At 27.4% G+C, this 21,450-nt stretch overlaps 1 protein-coding gene across 2 annotated transcripts; it reads left to right on the forward strand.

Annotated features, from left to right (window-relative positions):
- Nucleotides 1-174: 174 nt before the first annotated feature.
- LOC129968776 (resistance to inhibitors of cholinesterase protein 3-like) lies at nt 175-17,001 on the forward strand. 2 transcript variants are annotated; one of them, XM_056083019.1, is made up of 7 exons: nt 175-205; nt 330-486; nt 3,768-3,880; nt 7,003-7,128; nt 9,038-9,227; nt 10,092-10,246; nt 13,361-17,001. In XM_056083019.1, the coding sequence occupies exons 2-7, from the start codon at nt 339-341 to the stop codon at nt 13,694-13,696; spliced, it is 1,068 nt and encodes a 355-aa protein (XP_055938994.1). In that variant the 5' UTR covers nt 175-205; nt 330-338; the 3' UTR covers nt 13,697-17,001. The 2 variants fall into 2 exon arrangements, with proteins under 2 accessions (XP_055938994.1, XP_055938995.1); XM_056083020.1 differs by lacking the exon at nt 175-205 and adding an exon at nt 222-239.
- The last annotated feature ends 4,449 nt before the right edge of the window (nt 17,002-21,450 follow it).

The raw sequence follows: 21,450 nt of genomic DNA on the forward strand, positions 1-21,450 counted from the left end.
TTCAACTGGGAATTCAAGTTCAAAATAAAGAGAAGTAATGCCATTGAAAGATAATAAAATCCTATCTTAGAAAAAGAAAATTATGAAAAATAATTTTTCTGAGAAATTGTATGAAGTTTTGTCTTTTCTTTAATTTTATGCTTTAGCGTCTAGCGCAATCTCATTGCGCAATACAGAAGTACTGGCACACTAGCCGTGATATAATGTAAACTAAAGCAACTGATATATCTTTATATATTGTACACAGTATTAAACTAATGTTATAAAGCATATTTCTCTTTTAATGGACTATATGATGCTATATCAGTTTTAATGTGTTACATTTTCAGATAAGAAAAATGTCCCAAGCTGATTTTGGTACCGGCAAAAGTTTGGTTGTTCTAGCAATAGTATTAGGATGTTTTGCTGTTTTATGGCCGAAAATATTTTATCCAATGATGCAAACTGCTTTTGCTATGACATCGCCTAAAGTGGACAGTGATGGGCGTAGGTTTTATTTTTCTTATTTCAAACACATGGAATTTTTTAGGTATCCATTTTTGTTGGCTTTTAAAAACTATATACTAGGCTTGTTTAAAAGTACTATAAGTCTTGATATTTTGAAGAGTTTCCAAGATATCAATCGTCATATCAATGTGCAAATGAATTTTGTAACGTTAAACTTTATGTTATTTTAAAAAACAAACCGTTAACTAAAACGCTCTGCAATTTTTAATTTTTAAAAATGTTCATAATTTTCATAAATGCGCACAAAAAAAATGCGTCGTATTAACCTTTAGTTTTTATATGGAAACGTAAAGTCGTCGATTATAGTGATCCTGATATAAACTGTTGGAAAGGCTAGAACTTGGCTATTAATGTGACTTTTTGGTTTGTGTGTATCGGTTTAAAGTGACTAATTTGAAAATTATACCAGAGAAAAATGAATAATAAGTAATTCTTAAAGGTAATGTAAAAAGAAAATCTTGTATTTCTAATTAAAAATAATGTAGGCATTTTTTAAATCATTAATTATAGTTGGAATTCTCTTCCAAATTCAACAGGGGAAAAAGACAATAAGGAAACAGTTTTTTTATTTTTTGAGTGTAAAAAATATTGATCATAAAAAATACTCAGTATTATTCATTCCCCCTCCCCCCTTTATTTAAGTATATTCTATGAACTTAATACTTTTATTTGATATTGGTCCAAGTCTCTCTGATATATTAATTCAATGACTGATTTTATTTTTTGTTGTTTTTGAGGCTATTTAAATCAAATTATGTTAATCAATTTATATATATATATTGTAGAATCGCTTTTTTTAAATTTTAATTTTGTTAAAAAATGTTTTAATTTTCATTGAAAGTTTATTGAAATATCTTTTTGTTTTGCCACTTAGATTGAACAGAATTTGACCTTAAATTATTTGAAAATATCTATTCAATGTTTTTAAAGCATTTGATAACTATTCTAGAACTTGCTTATTTTAAGAGTTCCATTTTAAATTCTACATCTAGTTTATTCTTAATATGATTGATGAAATTAGGTTTTAGTTTGATGAATTTAATCATTTTTTAATTGCTTGAAAAATCTTAAAATAAGCTTATTATATATAAAGTTTCAGCTGTTTTAATTGTAAAGTAATGATCATTTTGTAAAAGTATTCATTTGATTTATAATAAATTTTAAGAATTTTCTTGAATTCCTAGTAAATGTTTAGTAAAATGTTTCAATTTGAATTTTTCCATTATGTAATATATATTTCTTATTACAAAAGATGTATTTAGATTTCCTTTGGTTCTTGAAGATTGAATTGAAAATTCATTGAATTTCCTATTGAATTGAATTTTTAAATTCCTCAAATTTCATTTTTCTGTACTTAAAGCCACAGAAAAGTTCTCAATTTTCCTTCCAAGTCCTTGGAAAACAAATAAAATTCATAACCCCTTTTTTTTTTTTTTTTTTTTTTTTTTTCGCTTTGCTAAAAGAAGCAAAAAAAAAAAAATATTGTTCTTTGATTTCATAGATATTATAATAATCAATTTTCAGAAGAAAAAAAAAGTGGGAAATTATACTTGAAATTAACGTTTTGTTTCAAATATTAAGTTCAAATATATTTTCCAATGACCATTGCATTCAAGAAGGTTATTATTAAATATTTTTTCAAAACCCAGTCGCTATTAAGCAAGATCTTTTTAAAATTTTATTTCATTCGGCTTTGTTGTTTTTTCTCTAAACATGTTATAATGATAGGAAAAAAAAAAAAATTAGAAAAGCACATTGTAGATAAATTATATTGTCTAAAATATAAAAAAAAAAGTGAACTTCACTGAAGAAATCTGCAAGCAAACTATTGGAAAAAGCAAAAGTCAATAGAGAAATTCAATATGTTGCATAATCAAATAATTTTGGGAATAAGCAGGTATGCATTCACATTTATTTGCTTTTGCAACACCTATATGGAGAAAAATTAACCCTTTTCAGTTGTATTAAATTTGGAGAGTAGGTGTGTGCTGGTCGTAATTAATTTCTGCTGAGCGAGCAGTGATGCATAGTGTGCAAGATTATGAAAGGGGAAAAAAAATTTCTTTTGTAAAGTTTGGTATTGTAAACACAATATGTTTTATTGTAAAAGTTGTAGTTGATGATTAGTCATCATGTGGTATCCTTCAAAACACTTTCCAATGTGAAGTCTGGCTTTTCAATGACAAGTGTCACAAAAATGATTCATTTGGCATCTTCTGCCCTTGATTTTTCTGTTAGAAGACAGTGCTATCTTTCTTTTGACATCGTGACAATGCTACAATATATGTAATCTGCCATTAAATCTTTCCTCTTTATCTAAGGATGGTCTTCTTGATCTCAAAGATGCTCCATGCCAAAAATCAGTTTCATAGTACTGTACACTTCTTTCAGTAACTTTCTTGTTACCATTTTAGAGTATTATTTTTGAAATATCTTAAAAATTGAGAATGCTAAATAACACTAAAAACAATTTGTGAAATACTGTTTCGAATCTTACAAAGCATCTCTCAAGACTCTCTACATTCGAGATGCAATTGACTTGCTACAGCATCTTGCACGGCGAGTCAGAGGTGGCTCTATTAATATTAGGTTTCATTATCCAAAGTGGTAGAAGCACCATATTGATTCTTGAATAATTTCCTTGACCGTTTTGGTTCTTTTACAGAAAGTATAAACTGATCTATCCTAAATGGAGATTAAGATATCATGAATACAATATAAGTTTAGTATGTTTCTTTATTGTGGTAGATGAGAGCAGACATACAAGAGGAATAGTAGAAAGGTTTTGGGTGAGAGTGGGCATACAACTGTAAAGGGTTAATATATATATATATATATATATATATATAATCTTCAATACAAGTTAAATATATCTGATAGATTGAATAACAGGACAGACATACTTATATACTGCAATTTCTATATATGACATCACAAAACAAAAGGAATTTCTAGAAATATATTTTCAACTATTTAGGAAAATCTTTTGTTCAGCATTACAACAATCCTATTGTTGCTAGTTAAGGTAGATACCGCAATTGATGGATATTTTAAAGGATTTACTTATGTAGGGGAGAGTGAAGTGATCCTAAAGGGGAAAGTGAAGGCTTACTTGTGCAATTATTTAAGAACAATCATTCATTGTATCATTGTAATTACTTTTTTTTGTGTGTGTCTTGTATTGGAAATAGAATTTTATTATTATGTCAATATTATTTATGTTCTTCCTTGTTATGTTAATGTGATATTTTTATTGACAGGATTCCATGATGCTGACCGCCCACCTCATCTTCATCCTGCATCTGCTGGGCCTCGTGGTCGTGGTCCTTCATCGGATGATGTACATGACAAGTTTCTCATGAGAGAAGGAAGGGTATGATGATGCTCGTCTTAAGAGTTTTTAATTATTTTGTATATTGTTGCATGTTATTTATGTTTCTATGAAATGAATTACACATGGAACACTTTAAATTCTGTTGCAGATAATGAGTAGGGCAGAGCGTTGAATGAATTTCATTGCAACATATTGTGGGGGGGGGGGAAATCGACATATCATGATTTTATTATTTATATATTGCAAAAATGAATTATATACAACATCTGTTAACATACATACTGACTTATCGGAATTATTCCAAAAAAGAATGTTCAGTTACTTGGCTGATTTTCATTTATATGATCAAAATATTTCATATTCTTTCATTCTCAGCAAAATAATTAAAATCTAATAATATTAAAATCATTTCAATGGAGTATTTTAATAGCATTTCATTTTAACTATGTCTGCATTTCACAATATATCGTAATATTCATTTTTTTTAAAAAAAATAATGGAAGAATTTTTAAAATGTTACTTTAATGCCAGTTTAGAAATCCTTTTCATCATTCACATACACTGGCGTCCTGGCATAAGGGTAGCACATCTTCCCTGCGATCTGGTCAACCTAGATTAGAGTTCTGGTTCGGGCATGATTGTTCTCCCCCTTATGTTCTATCTGTGAGGTGTATGAGAGACCCCCCCCCCTGTAAAAAGGGGTTGTGCAAGCGAGTGTCATCTTCATACAAGCAAGAAATCAGACTTCTGCCCTCAAGTGCTCAGGGGCCTTTGCCTACAGAAGCTACTGCACAAACTTTAGTTAAAATTGCAGACTTCGTCTGCAAGCTTGCCTATAGCAAATGCCACAAGTAACAACATCATTAGCATAATTATAAAATATTTTCATCTTTCATACATTAAATTGAATAATTTTGAAAAATCGCAAATTCGGAATCAAAAGTCTAATATAATGAAAAATTAATTCTGTGTATGAATAATATAAGCTCTTATTAAAAAGTATTAGTCGTAGACTTAATTAAATATGCAACTCGAATTTTAACCAAATTTGTAGGTTAAAGGAATATAGCTATAGAAACTTGAACGTAACTCAGAATTTCAGTCAAAACACTAAAGTTTCTGAATACTAATAGCATTTCCAGTATTCTATCAACATTTATGTCTAATGTAAAAATCGAGTTTTAAAATTGAAAATTAAAATAATAAAGAGCCTTATATAAAAAAGACAATTATAGAATGAGAAACATTCTCTAAGAATATTCTTTATTATAAAGATAAAATATTATAAAATGTATTATATATTAAATAAAGACTTAAATAATTTAAAATAAAAAAAAAAACCTTAAATTTAATGGGGACCATTTTTGAGACAATTCAAAAGACTGAATTTTGAAGGGAGAATTAATTGTGATCAATTGTAAAAGACATGCAATATATTATTCAATCATATAATTTGGAATGAATAAGTCTTTAATATTGCATTTATGTAACATCATTAATTTCTCACTAACATTCAAATAATAGAATTCAATCAATCCATGAACATAATTACCTTCCCCAAAGTGCTTCCAAAGCAAAATGGGTGCAACTTTATAGTGACTTTTAAAAATAACGTGGATGTTTTTCCAAAATTCTTTGTTTTTGTAATATCATTTATGATGCATTTAATATTCATTCAAAATTCTTATGTATCTTTCTATTTTTGTAGGAAAATATGCTTAAAATACTTTTTTGAATTAAGGGGGGGAGTTAATGTGGCCTAAAACTTTTATTGTGGAAAAGGTAATTTGTGAATTTTTATTTTGTAATATTTTTAGAAGTTATCATGGGAAAAATATTTGCTTAAGTCAGAAGTTTGTTTAATTTTGAGTTAAAATTTCAAAAAAATAAATGAATAAATAAATATGTGTACAATTTTACTCATTAAAGTGTTAATGTGTCATGCTTTGTTGCTCTAAGTCGAACAGTCTTGCTTATAGGGTATCAATACACACATAGAAGCATTCATTATAAGTAAAAATGAAACGATTCTTAGACTTATACATGTAAAACTTATTAGTGCTTACCTACCTTCCATTGCATTCATTTTGAGAGATGAGATGAAATCTTATTAACTGAACCAATTTTGCCAATTTGATTTGTTTTAATTTTACCATTTGACTAGCATTGCTCACTAAGCATTTGGCACAGCAGGACTTGTATTGTAAGACTATTCCTTTAGGGATTTGGCTCGCCAGGATTGTCCAAATTTTGTCCACTAAAATATATTTGGTACCAATTCCTATAAAAATTAGCTCTCGCTTCTAATTATTACATAATTTTAGATATATATTATAGAAATATATCTATATTCTCTGGGTGGAGTAAATTTTGAAGATATAAATATTTCAGTTTTTCTATATTCTATAAAAATATACATAGTAATTTGTTGTATTAGTTAAGTAAATTTAGATTTCATTTGAAAATATGCTTTATTCCTTATATGTGCATTAACTTTTCTTCTCAAATCCTAAATTAGTTATGTGAAAACTTAAACTTTCTTTAAACAATTGTAGTATTTAGTTGTGGATTTTCTTTCTTATAATATGCAATTTAATTAAAGTTAGTTGTAATTTCTTAAAAAGTTTTATATCTGTTATAACTTTAAAATTTAAATCTGTATTTGAAAATTATTTTTCTAAGACAGTTTTTAAAAAATTCAGTTTTAAAGGGCACATTATTGTAAATGAATCTCTATAATGTTTCTATTAAAGATTTTCTTATTATTTCAAATATGTGTTCAATATTAAATATCTTTCTTTTCGATTATTCCCTTATATTTATCTGCTGTATATGATAGTCTGTCCAACCAATTATTTTGCATAGGCAGTTATATTTTGATTAAAATGTTTTCATTATAAATTAAATATGCAGTTTTTATAATGAATTTCTATTGAAAACATTGTAATTTTTGTCACATAATTGTATTTTTTTAAATATTAATTTAATAAACATTAATTTTAATGTGACAATTTAATAAACATTCAATTCCTACAGTATTATGGAAAGTAAGTTTTGAAATTAATTGATAATCGTATCTTATATAAAATATAATTTTTCTAATCTTCGAGAAAACAGTAAAACATCGTTTGACTTTAAAGTGCATAAATCTTTTATTTCAGCCCTTTCCACACCCTCAAGCTAGGCAGCCAGCAAAATCTCAACCAAAATCAGGAGGTGCTATGAGTATCATTATGCCCATCTACACAGTAGGCATTGTTGTCTTCTTCTTATATACAGTATTAAAGGTAATTGAACAGTAATTATTTAATTTGTTTTTGAATGTTTCATTAATGAATGGCTTAATGAATAGGTAAATTATAATTTTTTGACTTGCTTGCACATTTTTTATTTTGATTCCGGTTTTTTTTTTATAGGATATAGGATGGTATGACAAAGAATTAAGAACAAATATATTTCTGTTAGGATATCTGTCTTATATTTGCTGGAAATAATTTTAAAGTCTTATTAATCAAAAATTTGTGATTTTTTTTTTAAATTTTAAGTTAATGGCTTCTAAACTTAATAGATTTTTCACCATCCATGCTGAAAATAAATTTTTCCAAAGCACCGAGTTTAAAACTTCAATAGGTATTCTGGGATAAAATGCCAGTAATTTTTATATAAATTAAGCAGAAATGAATAAAATTATTTAGATCTCGCAAAAATAATTGCCTGTTCAGTACTGGCGAAAAGAGAAAGCATTCCCCAAGGCTAGTGCACTCTGAGAGTGTACATACTCGCAGGCCCAGGCAATTTTTTTCCTGCTTAGCCTAATTTGATTAAAAAATTATTACTGCAATTAATACACTAAAATTTACAGTATATTATCATTGATAGTGTGAATAAAAAGTAATAAAATTGTCACAATATTTAAAAAGACAATTGTGAAATTTAAAGAAAATAAAAGAAACATTTTTTATTAAAATAACATTTTATGTAGATACTAATATTTCCAGAAAACTCCAGGGATGGCAGTTCTTTGATGCCTTTTTGCTATTCATGCATATTTAAATTATCTGCACTATTATCCCCATAATCGATTATTTTCACTGCCTCTTATATTCGAAAAATCACTCTCTTCTGTTTCACTATCTTATTTATTCATCAGTTTAGAAATCTTGCTTTCGCATAAATATTTTGCTCTTTTTGTCATAGTGACTAAAATAAAACAAATCTCAAATGTGACGTATAAATCTACACACATATAAACCAATTTTTCCAACTTAATCAAAATATAAATATAAACTCAGAGCAGAGTCAGTCGAGATATTTAATTCCGAATTCCCTCTTGAGAGTTGGAAAAGTAATTGTTTTAAATATCCTCGGAACCAAATGGGCATATTGAAGGTCAATGTTTTGTTAAACATTATTCGAAATAAAAATTTACTTCAAATGTCATCTAGTACCATTTAAAAATTTTTAAATAAAACGTTCCAAATTGAAATCACGTATGCTTGGAAGCGGGAAAGATTTGTCTCGTATACAATACTGTGAGCTGGAAATGGAGAATCGCATGATTACTGTCCTAAATGGATTAAATAATTTTTTTTCTTAATGTTAGTGATATAGATGAGAATGATCACTATGAATTTTTTTCATATTGAGGATTTGAACTGGACATAACTATCTGCAATTCCTTTTCCACAATCATTTTCATAGAGTACTTAAATTTTATGGCAGCTTCTACTGAAAACAGTTTTGCATTAATAAAAAGTGTGTGAAGTAAAAAAAAATTATTAAAATTATGCAAGAGCTTATTTTATCACTATGAGGAAATCTAGATTCTTTAGGACTTTGAGGCTAAAATTTTGGAGAACTTGTTAATTGACAATGAAGAGCTGGTGAAAACAGACAACTAAATAAAATGCTATTTTTTACACTGTTTTGTATAAACAGATGCTTGCTCCCCCCCCCCCCCCCCCATTAAATTAGAAGTGTGCTCATAGAGTTGAAATGCTGATTTGTTTTGGTGTTACATTTGGCAAGTTTTGGCTCTTGTACCATGGATTAATACGTACCTATTTTGGAAAGCATTTGGTATTTTACTTTAAGGTTTTTTTAAAAAATTGTTAAATAAAATTTCATCTTCATTTTTTTTAATGAAGTTCTTTGATTGTTTGTTTTATTTGTATAATAATACAATTGCTTTTTCAGTTAGTTTTTAAAAAACCCAATGAAGGTGATAAGAAGCCTCTCATTAAGGATTTCCATATGGATCCGGAATATCGCAAGTTTGTCTATGAGCCATCTGCCAGTGAACTTATCAAGGCACAGAAATTAGAAAAGAAGAATAAGAAAAATAAATTAAGGGAACCTACTATTCCCGAGAATGAAATTGAAACAAGTGAGTCCTCTTTTCATGTTTAATTAGAAAGGAATGTTTCAGTATAGTTTTATTGAATAAAAACCAGAAAACATGTTTCAAAGTGAATAATATTATATTTCAGTTCGTTATGTTGCACATAAATTAAATGACACATTTGATTTTTTTATCGCATTTCCTGTTTTTTACAGGTGTAATGTTAGCGTTTCTGTGTGTGTCTAATTATATTATTCACTTCACCATGTTTTAAAGCATTGGCAGCTCAATTCATAAGAATTGTTGTATTCCCAGATTCCCCCCCCCCCTCTTTTTTTTTAGTATATAAATTTGAACTTTATATTATTTGATTTTGTATTTTATCCACAAGCAATCTAATGCAAAATTCTACGAATCCTTCAGGTTCCTGGATAAAAAAAAAAAAATTTCTTGTGGCAATAATTCTAATTGCCATCATTTGTTATTTCTCATGGAACTAATTAATGATTTTTCCTTTTTTTTCCTTCTTTTTATTAAATTTCTATTATATTTAAATGTAACAAAAATTGCTGTCATAATGCAATTTTTAAAAAATTCATAACCATATATTTTTCTTGTTAATAATGTAATTTTGTAAAGGAAAGTAAAGTATTTTATTTCTTACTCAATGTGATTCATTTTTAGTCGTAATATCAGCTTAACTTTTAAAATATTATATACTTATAATCTGTATTATAATTTAATAATATATGTCAATAAAACTGATGTTTTTCATATGTTTAAATATTTTCCCATGCAGCTAAAGAGATGGATCCAAGTATGTAATTTTTATACATTCGGAAATTTTGTTTTACTAAATGTCCTTATTTCATTTAGATTTATACTGCAATTCTCCTTTTTGTATTTTAGAAGATTTTGAAATTTTCAAACTGAAAAAGAAGTTGGAAGAAACAGAGCAAGCAATGGAGCGTATAATTAAGCACATGGGTGTTGTGAATGCATGCTTGAATGAACGAGTGCAATTAGAGAAGAAAATTATTGATACTCAGAGCACTGATATTAGAGTAAGCTTGATTTCTCTCCATTGAAAAAAAATTTCTGCATGCAATTAATTTCTTTGTATTTATTTGCATTTTTTTAAAAATTAGTCCATTATTTATTATTGATAAATATTTAATTTCTATTCTATCAAAGGGGAAAACAACATTACATTAAACTGCTTCTTTCTTTCTCCCCCCCCCTTTCAATATAGGGAGTAGTTTTAATCCTGTCTAAAAGTCTGGAACATAGTTATGTGTAAAAATAAAATATAATTTCAAATAACTGGCAATGATGTAATGTTGCATTTTCAAGGAGGTTTGTTATTAATTTAAAATTGTATCTATTTTATAGGTATGAATGTAGTTGCAACAGTTTATTTGCTTGTAGTTTTTTTTTTTTTTTTTCCACGTTTGAAGTGTTAGGTTTGAACATGTGCTAGAACTGGAGAACTGCAGGAGCGATTATGTTCTAGATTTATCCCAAATTTTGAATTTTTTATTTCTTAAAATCTGGAATTCCTTTTTTTACTGAGACTCACTAATTTTCTTTGGTTAAACTCAAAATTTTGTTATAATAATCAAATTTTAAAAAAATTCAAATGTGACAATTCAAACAGTTTTACTTTTTTTAATCTTGGATCTATTTTTAAAAGCTCATTCATTTATTGGAGTAATATTATAACTGATGAATATCTTTTGAAAATAACTAGTCTGTTGAAAAAGCAGACCTTAAAATATCCAATATTGTTCAAACAAAAATGCATGTGAGGTTTAAGTTTCGAAAATTCTACAAAATTGCATTGATCAAGATTTTATAAAAAATTATTAATTTCATCCATGACATTCCAAATTCCTTGTTTCATTGAGCTTTTATCATCCTAATTTCATTTCATTTCATCTTCAATACTTGCTAATATAGAAGAATACAAAACCCTATTATAGAAATAATGTATTTAATAGTTATTAATTAGATACTTTAACTGGCATTTTAGTTTCCAGTGAAGTACTGAGAAGTTTAAGTGAAAAATCATTATCTTGGCCAAATTAAATTTTCATATAATACCCGAGAATAATGTAAACATATCAGTCCTCAGAACTGCCTTACTTCCTAAAATACAACTTGAATTTAGCAATTATATTTTAAAAAATATTGATAAAGCAAAATGCTGTATAATATTGAGCAATGATTTAGTAAATAATTATTTTCAAAATTGCAATATTTATTTGCCAAATGAAATTATTTGAAAATATGGACATCACAAAATTATCAAAAATTATGCTGAATAGTGAATTATTTCTTTTTTTATATATAAATTGCTCTTTTTGTCTTATTAATGAAATTTTTTAAGAATATTTATATGCATTACATTAACATTTTGAATTAATATTGTACTGGATTTTTATTTCGGACTACTTGGTGAATTTTTGACATAGCTTCACAATTACTCTTAAAACTAGAATGTACTACAGGGAGCGTGATAAACTTTGGTAAGCTAATCAATGCTTATCCTTAAATTTTTTATTTATAAGGTCTCAAGTTATTTTCCTGCCTCCAAGCAAGGTTCAAGGTTTTCACTAGGCTAATATTTCTTTATTTGCCTTCTGTTTGGTCCATCAAAATTCATGAATACTCTGTATTCTTTCTTAATATTTGTATAGTATATTAAAGTTATATTTGTTCTGAATCAAATTTGAGAAAATTAATTTTCATAATTCTGGAAACCTCAGATTAGCAAAGCTAAAAATAATCGGGAACTACAAATATATCCAACTGTTAATCAATCATTTATATATATATAAATAGAATTTTATGTGAAGGAAGGGGATGGGATCAATGAATAAATTTTCTTTGATATTTTAAATTTAAAAAAAAAATTCAAAATGGTAAAATAATCAAGAAAGGACATCTGAAGAAGATTACCTCTTTATACCTGATGTATATTTATAGGTTTCAGAGTAGTTAAATTTGTACACATATATATTTACATTTCTATGTGAAGGAGTACATTTCTGCATTAATTTCATAAATAATTATTATATTTACTGTTTTATGTTGTCTAAATGAAAAAAAAAATTCAATTCAAAATAATTTAAAATTATTTTTTTGACATAAGAATTTTTTTTATGCACTTAGTACTTACATTTTAAAAATTATTTTGCAACAAAGAATTGAAATCCATTCAAATAACAAATTAATAATTTTTGCTGCTGATTTTAATTTTATTTGTAAAAATCGAATAATCATTATGTATATTTATGAATATCAATAGTTATGTATGCCTTAAAATATTACATTTAAGACAAAGGTTTTTCCAGGATGCATGCATTATTTGGATCATGATGTGCTTTGAGTGCTGCTAATTGTTTCTTGATGTTTTCCTAATAAACGTGAAGTAACCTGCCTGGATGTTTGTTTATTTTTTTGTTCAAAGTAAACACCTTTTAATTTTCCCTTGGTATTTTTATTGCTTATTTTGCTTGTTTTATTGTATTAATTTTTGTTTGTTTTATTTTAGAAATATATAAATGTAGGCAAAATGTATGCTTTTCATAATGTATTTAATTAAATATTATTCTCATTTGAAGCCGAATTTAATTGTGAAATAGTTAAAAGCATGACAATGATGTGTATATTTAATTTTTCCTTTGTATTTATCATAAAATTAACTGACAGTATTAATGTATTTCATAATTATTTCTATGTAACAAATTTTGTAAATTGTTGATAAATACATATTTATATGTAATAATGACAAAAATATTATGTATTAAATAGTTGTTTTAAAAATAATATGTATTAAATAGTTGTTTTAAAAATAATATGTATTAAATAGTTGTTTTAAAAATAATATGTACTAAAATTTTTGCTGAAGTTGAAAGAAAAGATAAAACAAAATGAAAATGCTTAGTATTCGAATTTGCCAATACTTTAAAATTCTTAATAATTCTAAAAAAAAATAGGACTGTAAATTTAATGGATGATAATTAGATTTATAAATTTGATTGTTATAGAGTTTGTGTTAATTTGTATTGGAATAATAATTAATATGGTGATATTCGTATTCACAATTTGTTAAATCAGTCTTTATTCATTTTCTTTTTTAATGTTAATATTAAAAATTGTTCATTTTCTGTTAGCAAAGGCATAAAGGTAGTAGCCAAATGAAAGTTGGGGCTTCTCTAGTGTCCGATCGTAACTTCATACAGGAGCTGAATGAGGAAAATGAATCAAATCATTGTTCGGTTAAAAAGTTGGAAGATGATTTGTCAGAATTGATAAGCCTGTGCTCCGCTAAAGATAAATCCTGCGAAAAGAGCATGCATGATCCAGAAACAGAAGATGATGAAGATGTAGAGAAATCTGATGAAAGCAGTGATGAATCTGAGGATAAAAATATGGAGCAGAAAAATTCTTTTAATGAAAATGAACATAAGTCTGTGAATGGTTGCTGCAAAAATTTATCTTGTGCATAAGGTATCGGTTTGTATTGAAACTCTCTTACGCGAGGCTGAAAATTATATGCATTTTGATTTAATTTGTCCATTTTTGTTAAGATGGAATTTTGTATCAGTTTTTTATTCGCCTTTGTGATATATAAGTTTTTTATGTATGTGCCCCTATGTTGATACAATTATTTTAATATTGTCAAAACTTATAATTTGATTTCATGCGAGATGCACTTCCTTATATTGAATTGAAGGAAAATTAATTTCAAGATTTCGTAATAATATATATGTATAATATAATTGAATGTCCATTTGCTGTTTTGAACCATATAAAATTCCATATTCCTTAACAGAATTAAACAATTAGGCACACATATTTCTTGGCAGCTAGAAAGTTCCCTGATTGCCATATTTAAAAAAAATTATAAAGTCAGCTAAAGGAAATGAGATGGGGTAGAAAGATTTCCACTATAATTTTAGAACATATCATTGTAAAAAAAATAAACTAGATACCATTACAAAAAAATTTTTATTGAGCTTTTCAGCAACATAAATTTTATTTCTGTGCAATTATTTCTCTAATTTTAATCAGACAATTTTTCAAATTTATTTAAATTAGGATTGAGGATTCTGAAATATCTTAAGGAGTTTAAATATAACATTTCAAAAACTACAACATAAAATTATATGTAATTTGCTTCTTATATAAAACAAATGCAAGTGGAGTTGCATCTCTAATGAATTATAAATTAAAGTCTTTAAACTAGCTAATAATTAAAAATAGTTAATGTACTTATTTGTCACTAAAAATTGTTTTCAGAAATTTTTATTTCTAAGTAATTTTTTTCTCCTCTACTCATATTTGATTTTTCACTCTGAAAAGACTAAATTTGTCTTTTTTTTAATTAAGAATTTATATAATCCTGTTATTAATTTTTAAAGGATAAAATATCTTGCATTTAGAATAGATGTTATTAATATAAATTTTAAAAATGTACAGTATTACAACCTATAATATAATTATGTTTGTTAGTTTAATGAAATAAATTATGAATTTTACTGAATACACTTGTTAGTAATCAGCAAGGTTAGTGATTATCAAAACATTTTTAATGCTTTATTAAAAAAAATAGTAATTGCCTTTAGCAACCATTTGTTTCACCAGAAGTAATGGTTTAATATCTATTCAATCTCTTGCACATTAATGTAATGTTTATGATTCCCTAAAAATGTTAAATCACTAAATTGTGATGTACCTAAGAAGTGCATTATTTTAATAGCTTTACTTTTGTTCTATTAATTTTATAAATTAATCTTCCTAAAAGTGTCAAATCCCATGTCATTATAGGGATAGTAAAAATCTAGCTAATTACTTCATATTGCTTCTTTCATGGTACCGTAACTTCATTTTCTAATAGTTTCAGCAAACTATATAGATATTAAACAGTTCTTCCCCTCCCTCTCTTCAAGCTATGGCAAAAAATTATGCGATTAAATTTGTGATGAAATAATGAAATGATAATTGTTTGAATTTCAGTGCAACTATGCAACAGTGGTAGATCATCATCCTTTGAGCCTGCTGAGTTGTAGCAAGTGTGGAATTATTTTCAAGAGTTACATTTTTGTTTTTTTATCGAATGTGCTTACTTTCCACTCTGAGAGTTCAGTGCTCTCTGCTTACTTTTTTTTTTTTTTTTTGATCAATTAAAATCAGGGGGAAAAGATCAAGAAAAGCAAGAATGAAAATTGACCAACAAACAAGCAAAATTCAGACACGAGAAGAAAAAAAATTTGAGACCAGAGACCTTAATATTATTATTTTCTTTTATTTCTGTGCAATTTGGCAGCTTTGCAAAAACGTTTCTTTCCCGTTCCTTTTTCCTTTAGACTTGATTGTTTATCATACACTTTTTGTTTTCTTTCTTTTTTCTTTTGCTTAGAATTTTTGTTTTGCAGTTTCTTACTGCTGGATGCTTATTCTGACAAAATTCCTACCTACTTTTTCTCTTTTTATAAGAATGGAAAGGATTTTTTTTTTATTATAAATTGTAGATTTTAAAAATGTGGGAAAAGATGAGATTAGATCTATTAAAGTGAGAAAACTGCAATTCTGCAGAAGAATTACATCCCTGAAGACTACCAAAATAAAACAGACTTAAATATATGTCACAATTTAAAGTTTAAATTGCATTGCTGAAGAAACCTATGATACTAGTGTGTATATAAAAGATTTATTTCAAATTAAATATAACTAATATGCTCTGTGAACCAGTCTGGTTACTAAAGGGGAATAGTCATTAATGTTGAAGATCATAATTTTAAAACACTGAATTTTGTATTTTGCAGTCACTCCAAAAGTAAATACCTTAATTGGTAAAAATTTAATTATATATTAAATATTTCAGTAATGACATGGAAAGTGCGAGGAAGAATTATACTGTATAAATATTATATGTATTCATAAGCTTGCATGCACATTATACCTTTATTATTTTTCATATCAATCTTAACATCTGAAATATGGGAGAGAGAGAGAAAAAATAAAGGCGAATTTAAATATATGAATAGTAACATAGTTTGAATGGTTTACATTTGAAATATATAATTTTTCATTGATGGAATATTTGAATTTTTTGTGTGGGGAGACAGCATGAAGATTATTTATTTGTGGCTATAATTGTTTGTTATAATTATAGTTGTAATTCTACTTTTTTACAGTAAATAAACAATGGCCAAAAGAAACAAATAAGCCACTGTAAATATGTAAATTCCATTAGTTTAGGAAAAATTTTGTAACCATTTTTTGAAGAAAAAATTCATTTTAAACCAATTTGGATCTAAAATTTACTTTTTGATAATCCAATATTTATAATTTTTTTTATCATAATCAAAATATAGAACAGTTCTTTGAATGTCTGTAGTTTTGACTGTAATTTTTAAAATGATTCATTTCAGCTATATCTAAGGTATTTCTTAATTACCTGTGTTTGCATATATTGTTGACAAACAAAAGCTGTAAACATATATTGTATGTTTTGAATTTCTTATTTTCATAATTATCTGGCATTTCATTAATATATAAATTATCAAATTTTTTTAATATTAAGATGGATGTATACTTTATAATATTCAAACAAATTTTATATTCTTCACATAAAAGAGAACATTAGTTATGAAATTCGAAATGAAATCCGAAATATTACTTTAAGGGTTTTCTTTTCCCCTCAAATTATGATATTTAAATATTTATTAGAAAAATATGATCACTTATTAGCCTATTACACTATTAATGAATAGGTTCCTTGTAAATAAAACCATTTATATTTATCTTTGATACTTAGAAACTTCTGTAAAATGTATATATTGATTTTAGCTGATTTTTCACATATTTTCTTTGTTAGAAAGTTATTTATTGTTTTCTTTGTTATATTATTAGAATAAAAAATATACGTAATTAACAAAGGCTTTGTTTTTTTTTTGCTAAAAACATACATCATTTGTTATATTAGATTATCTGTAGTCAAATACATACATTAATCTCAATGTAGCCCACTTCCTGGCCTAGGGGTAGTGCGTCTTTCCCCGTGATCTAGGTGTTCCTGGTTTGGGCATGGTTGTTCTCTTCCTTGTGTTCTCTCTGTGAGGTGCGTGAATGAGCCCCCCTGTAAAAAGGAGTTGTGTAAACGAGTGTGTGTGCTATCTTCATTTGAGCTAGAAATCACACTTCTGCCCTCGGATGCTCAGGGGTCTTTACCCTCAGAAGCTACTGTGCAAAAATTTGGCTTAAAATAGTCACACGACAAAAAAAAATCGCACTGTAAATGCCAAATTTATTATATTTAAATTTTAAAAAACATGCTTAATTTTGGTATTTGGTTAATTTTTAATGTCTGCTTCTGCGTGTGATTGAAAAACTGCATTTGTCAAATCTAATTTGTGTATTCTAATTTCATTTTTAATCAATTCTAATTTGTTAATTTCATTTAAATATGTATACTTTAACTGGTTTCCAGAAATTTAGATTTTAAAACTACATGTCCTATGTATTGCAAAACATTACTGTAAATTGGTGGGGGGAAAAAAACTTAAAGTAATGAAACATTCTATTTATTTTTTCTAAAATAGTATACTTCAATTAAGCATGTAACTTTGGTGGGTCAGACAGGGTAAATATCCTGGGCCCTATTATTGGGAGGTACAAAATTGTGGAATCGAATAAAAAATATCTTTTAACTCTTTTTCCCCAGAATTAAAATAAAATTTCTTAAAATCAAAAATGAAGATTTTTCTCTATTTAGAGGAAGATTTTGTATAATTTAAGAGATGGATAAAAGAGTAAAGTTACAATATCATGAAATTTAAATGATAAATATACCACATATTTACATTTTTAATAGTGTCACAATGTCAGGGGATTGGTACAGATATTAAAAAAAAAAAATCTTGTACATAACTAGTAGAGCATACGCAAAACAATTAAAGTAACACATTTTTAGTATCTGTCAGTTTCACAGCATCATGGATTTGAAGTTATATAGACTTAAAGAACTTATTGTACTGAAATTAAACATAATCTGTATCCCTGGAGAAACAGATGGTCGCCACTGGTGATTAGTTGGTAATAAAAGTGAGGAGTATAAAATTTGACCCCCCCCCCTCTTTTACTATCCTTAATATGATAGAAGAGGTATAATCTATTAATTAGGGTTGTTGTTTTGTTTTTTTTGCTACTTTTTGAAGCTGAAATAAATTTATTTAGAACAACTAAAAAAAATTCTTTTTACTTTTTTTTGTTTTTGTTTATAATCTTAGAATTTTGCTTGAAAACAAATCTTTTAAAAGAGCCTTTAAGATGATGCAGTGGTCTACAAAAATTATATTTCCATTTGTTCAAAACTTGCATTTCTTTTCAATAAATTTTTAAAAATATTTCGGCAATCGGCGTCATAATAATTGAAGATTGAAAAAAAAAAATGGAACATCAACTAAAATCTTTACTTTTCTAAAAAATTAAATTATCAATGACAATATACTGCATTTAAAAAAATAAGAATTTGGCACTAAACTTTATTAAATGAAAGTATTTTGATAACATTTATTTCTGCTCTAAAGTTTAATGAGATTGTGGTAACTTATTAGTTGAAATATATCATAGTTCTGTATTGTTAATCTTATAAAAGTTGATTGTTTTTTTATATTTTTATAATCATTTCTATGTTTTTGTCAAATCCAAAATTTTACAATTGGAGATGTTGTGCAAATACAGAAATATTAAAATTAAAAAAAAAAATTAGCATCGAAAATTTTTTAAAGACTTTTTTAATAAAAATGATGCATTATTATAAAATAGAAAAAAAAAAAAAATCTTGAAAAATACGCAGTTTACACATATATGTTTACACAAAAGTGCTTAATTATTTTTTTATCCAAGATACTTGATTTTTGCAGCAATATCTCACTGTGCATCGTGTGGACCAGACATGAGCAGAATGCCTTGAATCTCCACGTCGATATTAGCGACAATTGTTAAACAGTGAATGGAAATTTAAAGAGTATCAGCAGAATATGTTGAAAAATCATCCAAAAATAAGAAGGTAATTAATTGATGGCTATTCCTCTTTCTGTTCTCGGATCTAACTTAGTGGAATGCTTCAATATCGTTCGTGCTGAGAAAATAGCCATTAATGAGCTTCTCATCAAAGAAACCGCCCTTCAACTTGCCGGAAGGCAGAATGTGAAAGACTTTTTTACATCCAATAGTTGGGTCGACCGTTTTAAATACTACATCGTCCATATGAAAGTGTTCGGTGAAAAGGTTGGTGCAAATGATAATGTATCATAAGATTGAGAAAAAAAAAGTTTTGTTCAGACTAGTTGAAGAGTAGTCATCGTTCGATATTTACAGCGCAGATGAAACTGAATTGTTGCATGACTTACAGCCAGACCAAACGCGTAGCTATAGAAATGAAAAATGCTTTCTTTTGTTGGAGGGGAGTAGGGGAATGAGAATGCTGTTGGAATTAAATAATTGAAGACATTTATTATAGGAAGGGCAATAAAGCCTTACCGATAAAATACGCAGCAAACAAATACTTCTAGGAGACTTCTTCCCTATTTACATACTTTTTGACGTCTTCAGTTAAGTCTATAAAGATACAAAGCAGAAAAATTAAATTTTATTTATTAACGAATATCCCATGCACTCTTCAATTTGCAAATATTAAAAACGTGACAGTTGTGTGTTTTTTCCTTGCAAAAGTGTGCTTCAGGCAACAGACCTTGGCATCATTCGTTCTGTAAAAGTTTCTTATGAGAAAAATTATAGCATCGTTGAGTGAAAATGCGGTGACAAAATCCAAAACCAATGTTTTGGATGTTCATAATTTTGTGAAATATTTTTGGAACCAAGTTTTTAAAATATGATTGAAAAATGCTGTCAGAAAGCAGGATTTCCAGGCCTACAAGTGGAAAGTGATGAAGTCGGCTTTCCGTTTGAGCTTTAGAAGTTATACGGAAAGAAGTCGCTTTCGGGATAGACTAGCGATTGATGTGATGGCATATTTTATAACTATGCAACAGAAGTGCCGACTTCCTGGTCTAGAGATAGCGCGTCTTCCCAGTGATCTGGGCGTCCCATGTTCGAGTCTTGGTTCGGGCATGATTGTTCTTTACCCTGTCTTCTATCTCTGAGGCGTGAAGAGCTCCTCTGTAGCAAGGGGTTATGGAAGCGAGTGTCATCTTCAGATGAGCTAAAGTCAGACTTCTGCATTCAGGGGTCTTGCCCTCAGAAGCTACTGCACCCCTCTTTCCCCGCTCTCTTCGGCTTGGTTTGAATTGGTGTTCAATAAAAGGGACATAAGCAACAAAAGCAAAGCAATTGTAAATTTATTGGAACCAATGAATAGTGATTCTGATTCAGAAATCGATGGTGAAATTCACATTAAAACTGTTTTCTGATGCTTTACACGGTATGGAAATCGTGGCAATTTCCATAATGCAGCAGGATGAAAATGTTACATTTTTTTCCCTCTCCGTAAAGTTAAATAATAATAATAATAATTTTTTGTAAGTAATGAATCAAAAAAATTGTCAAATATCACTCAGTACGTACTTTAAAATTAACTAGCACATATTTATTTGTTGTATTTTTAGGCGCTGAATAAAAAAAGATACAATTTCTACAATACATTACAAAGATACAATGGATATTTTTTATGTTGTTGCTTATTACAGCTATTCTTGAAGATTAATGCTGAATTTATTTTGGACTCCGATTTAATGAATAAAATTTTTGGTTCCCGATAAATTCATTAAATCGGGATCCGATTGTATCTATTTTTGGTATCCACCTTGGAGAAGGTAAATTTTATTTTGTTAGTGTCTGGTTATCCTTTTAAAGTCACGATTCCTCACTCACTATTCTATTTAGGAACTTGAAGATACTTTCTTGTTCAGTGTTCAGTGGCTTGTCAATCAAATCTTGTAAGCTCTTGCACGATTGATTTGGGCAATGCCTCTAACTCCATCATTAGAGGGCACATTCATTGACACCAAGAATCTCATGTACATAAAAAGAAAGGATAAAGTAAAATTCATGTTTTAAAAAGTATAAGCTCTAAGATACAATAATCTTTTCTGAAGAAAGAAAGCAAACGAAGAAATAACGTATAGCATAGGTTTGACTTAAATTTTGACAACTAGGACGCCTGTTGCAAAACGTACCTAGAAATATTTTTTTTTAATTTGTTAGAAATTTGGAAAAGATATTGCAAAAGTAAATA

Source organism: Argiope bruennichi, chromosome 5 (assembly GCF_947563725.1).
Source record: "Argiope bruennichi chromosome 5, qqArgBrue1.1, whole genome shotgun sequence".
NCBI classification, from domain to species: domain Eukaryota; kingdom Metazoa; phylum Arthropoda; class Arachnida; order Araneae; family Araneidae; genus Argiope; species Argiope bruennichi.

Bases quoted from the DNA above. Each gene is read 5' to 3' on its own strand.
- LOC129968776 (XM_056083019.1), top strand. From the start codon at position 339: ATGTCCCAAGCTGATTTTGGTACCGGCAAAAGTTTGGTTGTTCTAGCA. The intron at 3,881-7,002 runs GTATGATGATGC...CTTTTATTTCAG, and splicing joins TTCTCATGAGAGAAGGAAGG to CCCTTTCCACACCCTCAAGC. The intron at 7,129-9,037 runs GTAATTGAACAG...TTGCTTTTTCAG, and splicing joins TCTTATATACAGTATTAAAG to TTAGTTTTTAAAAAACCCAA.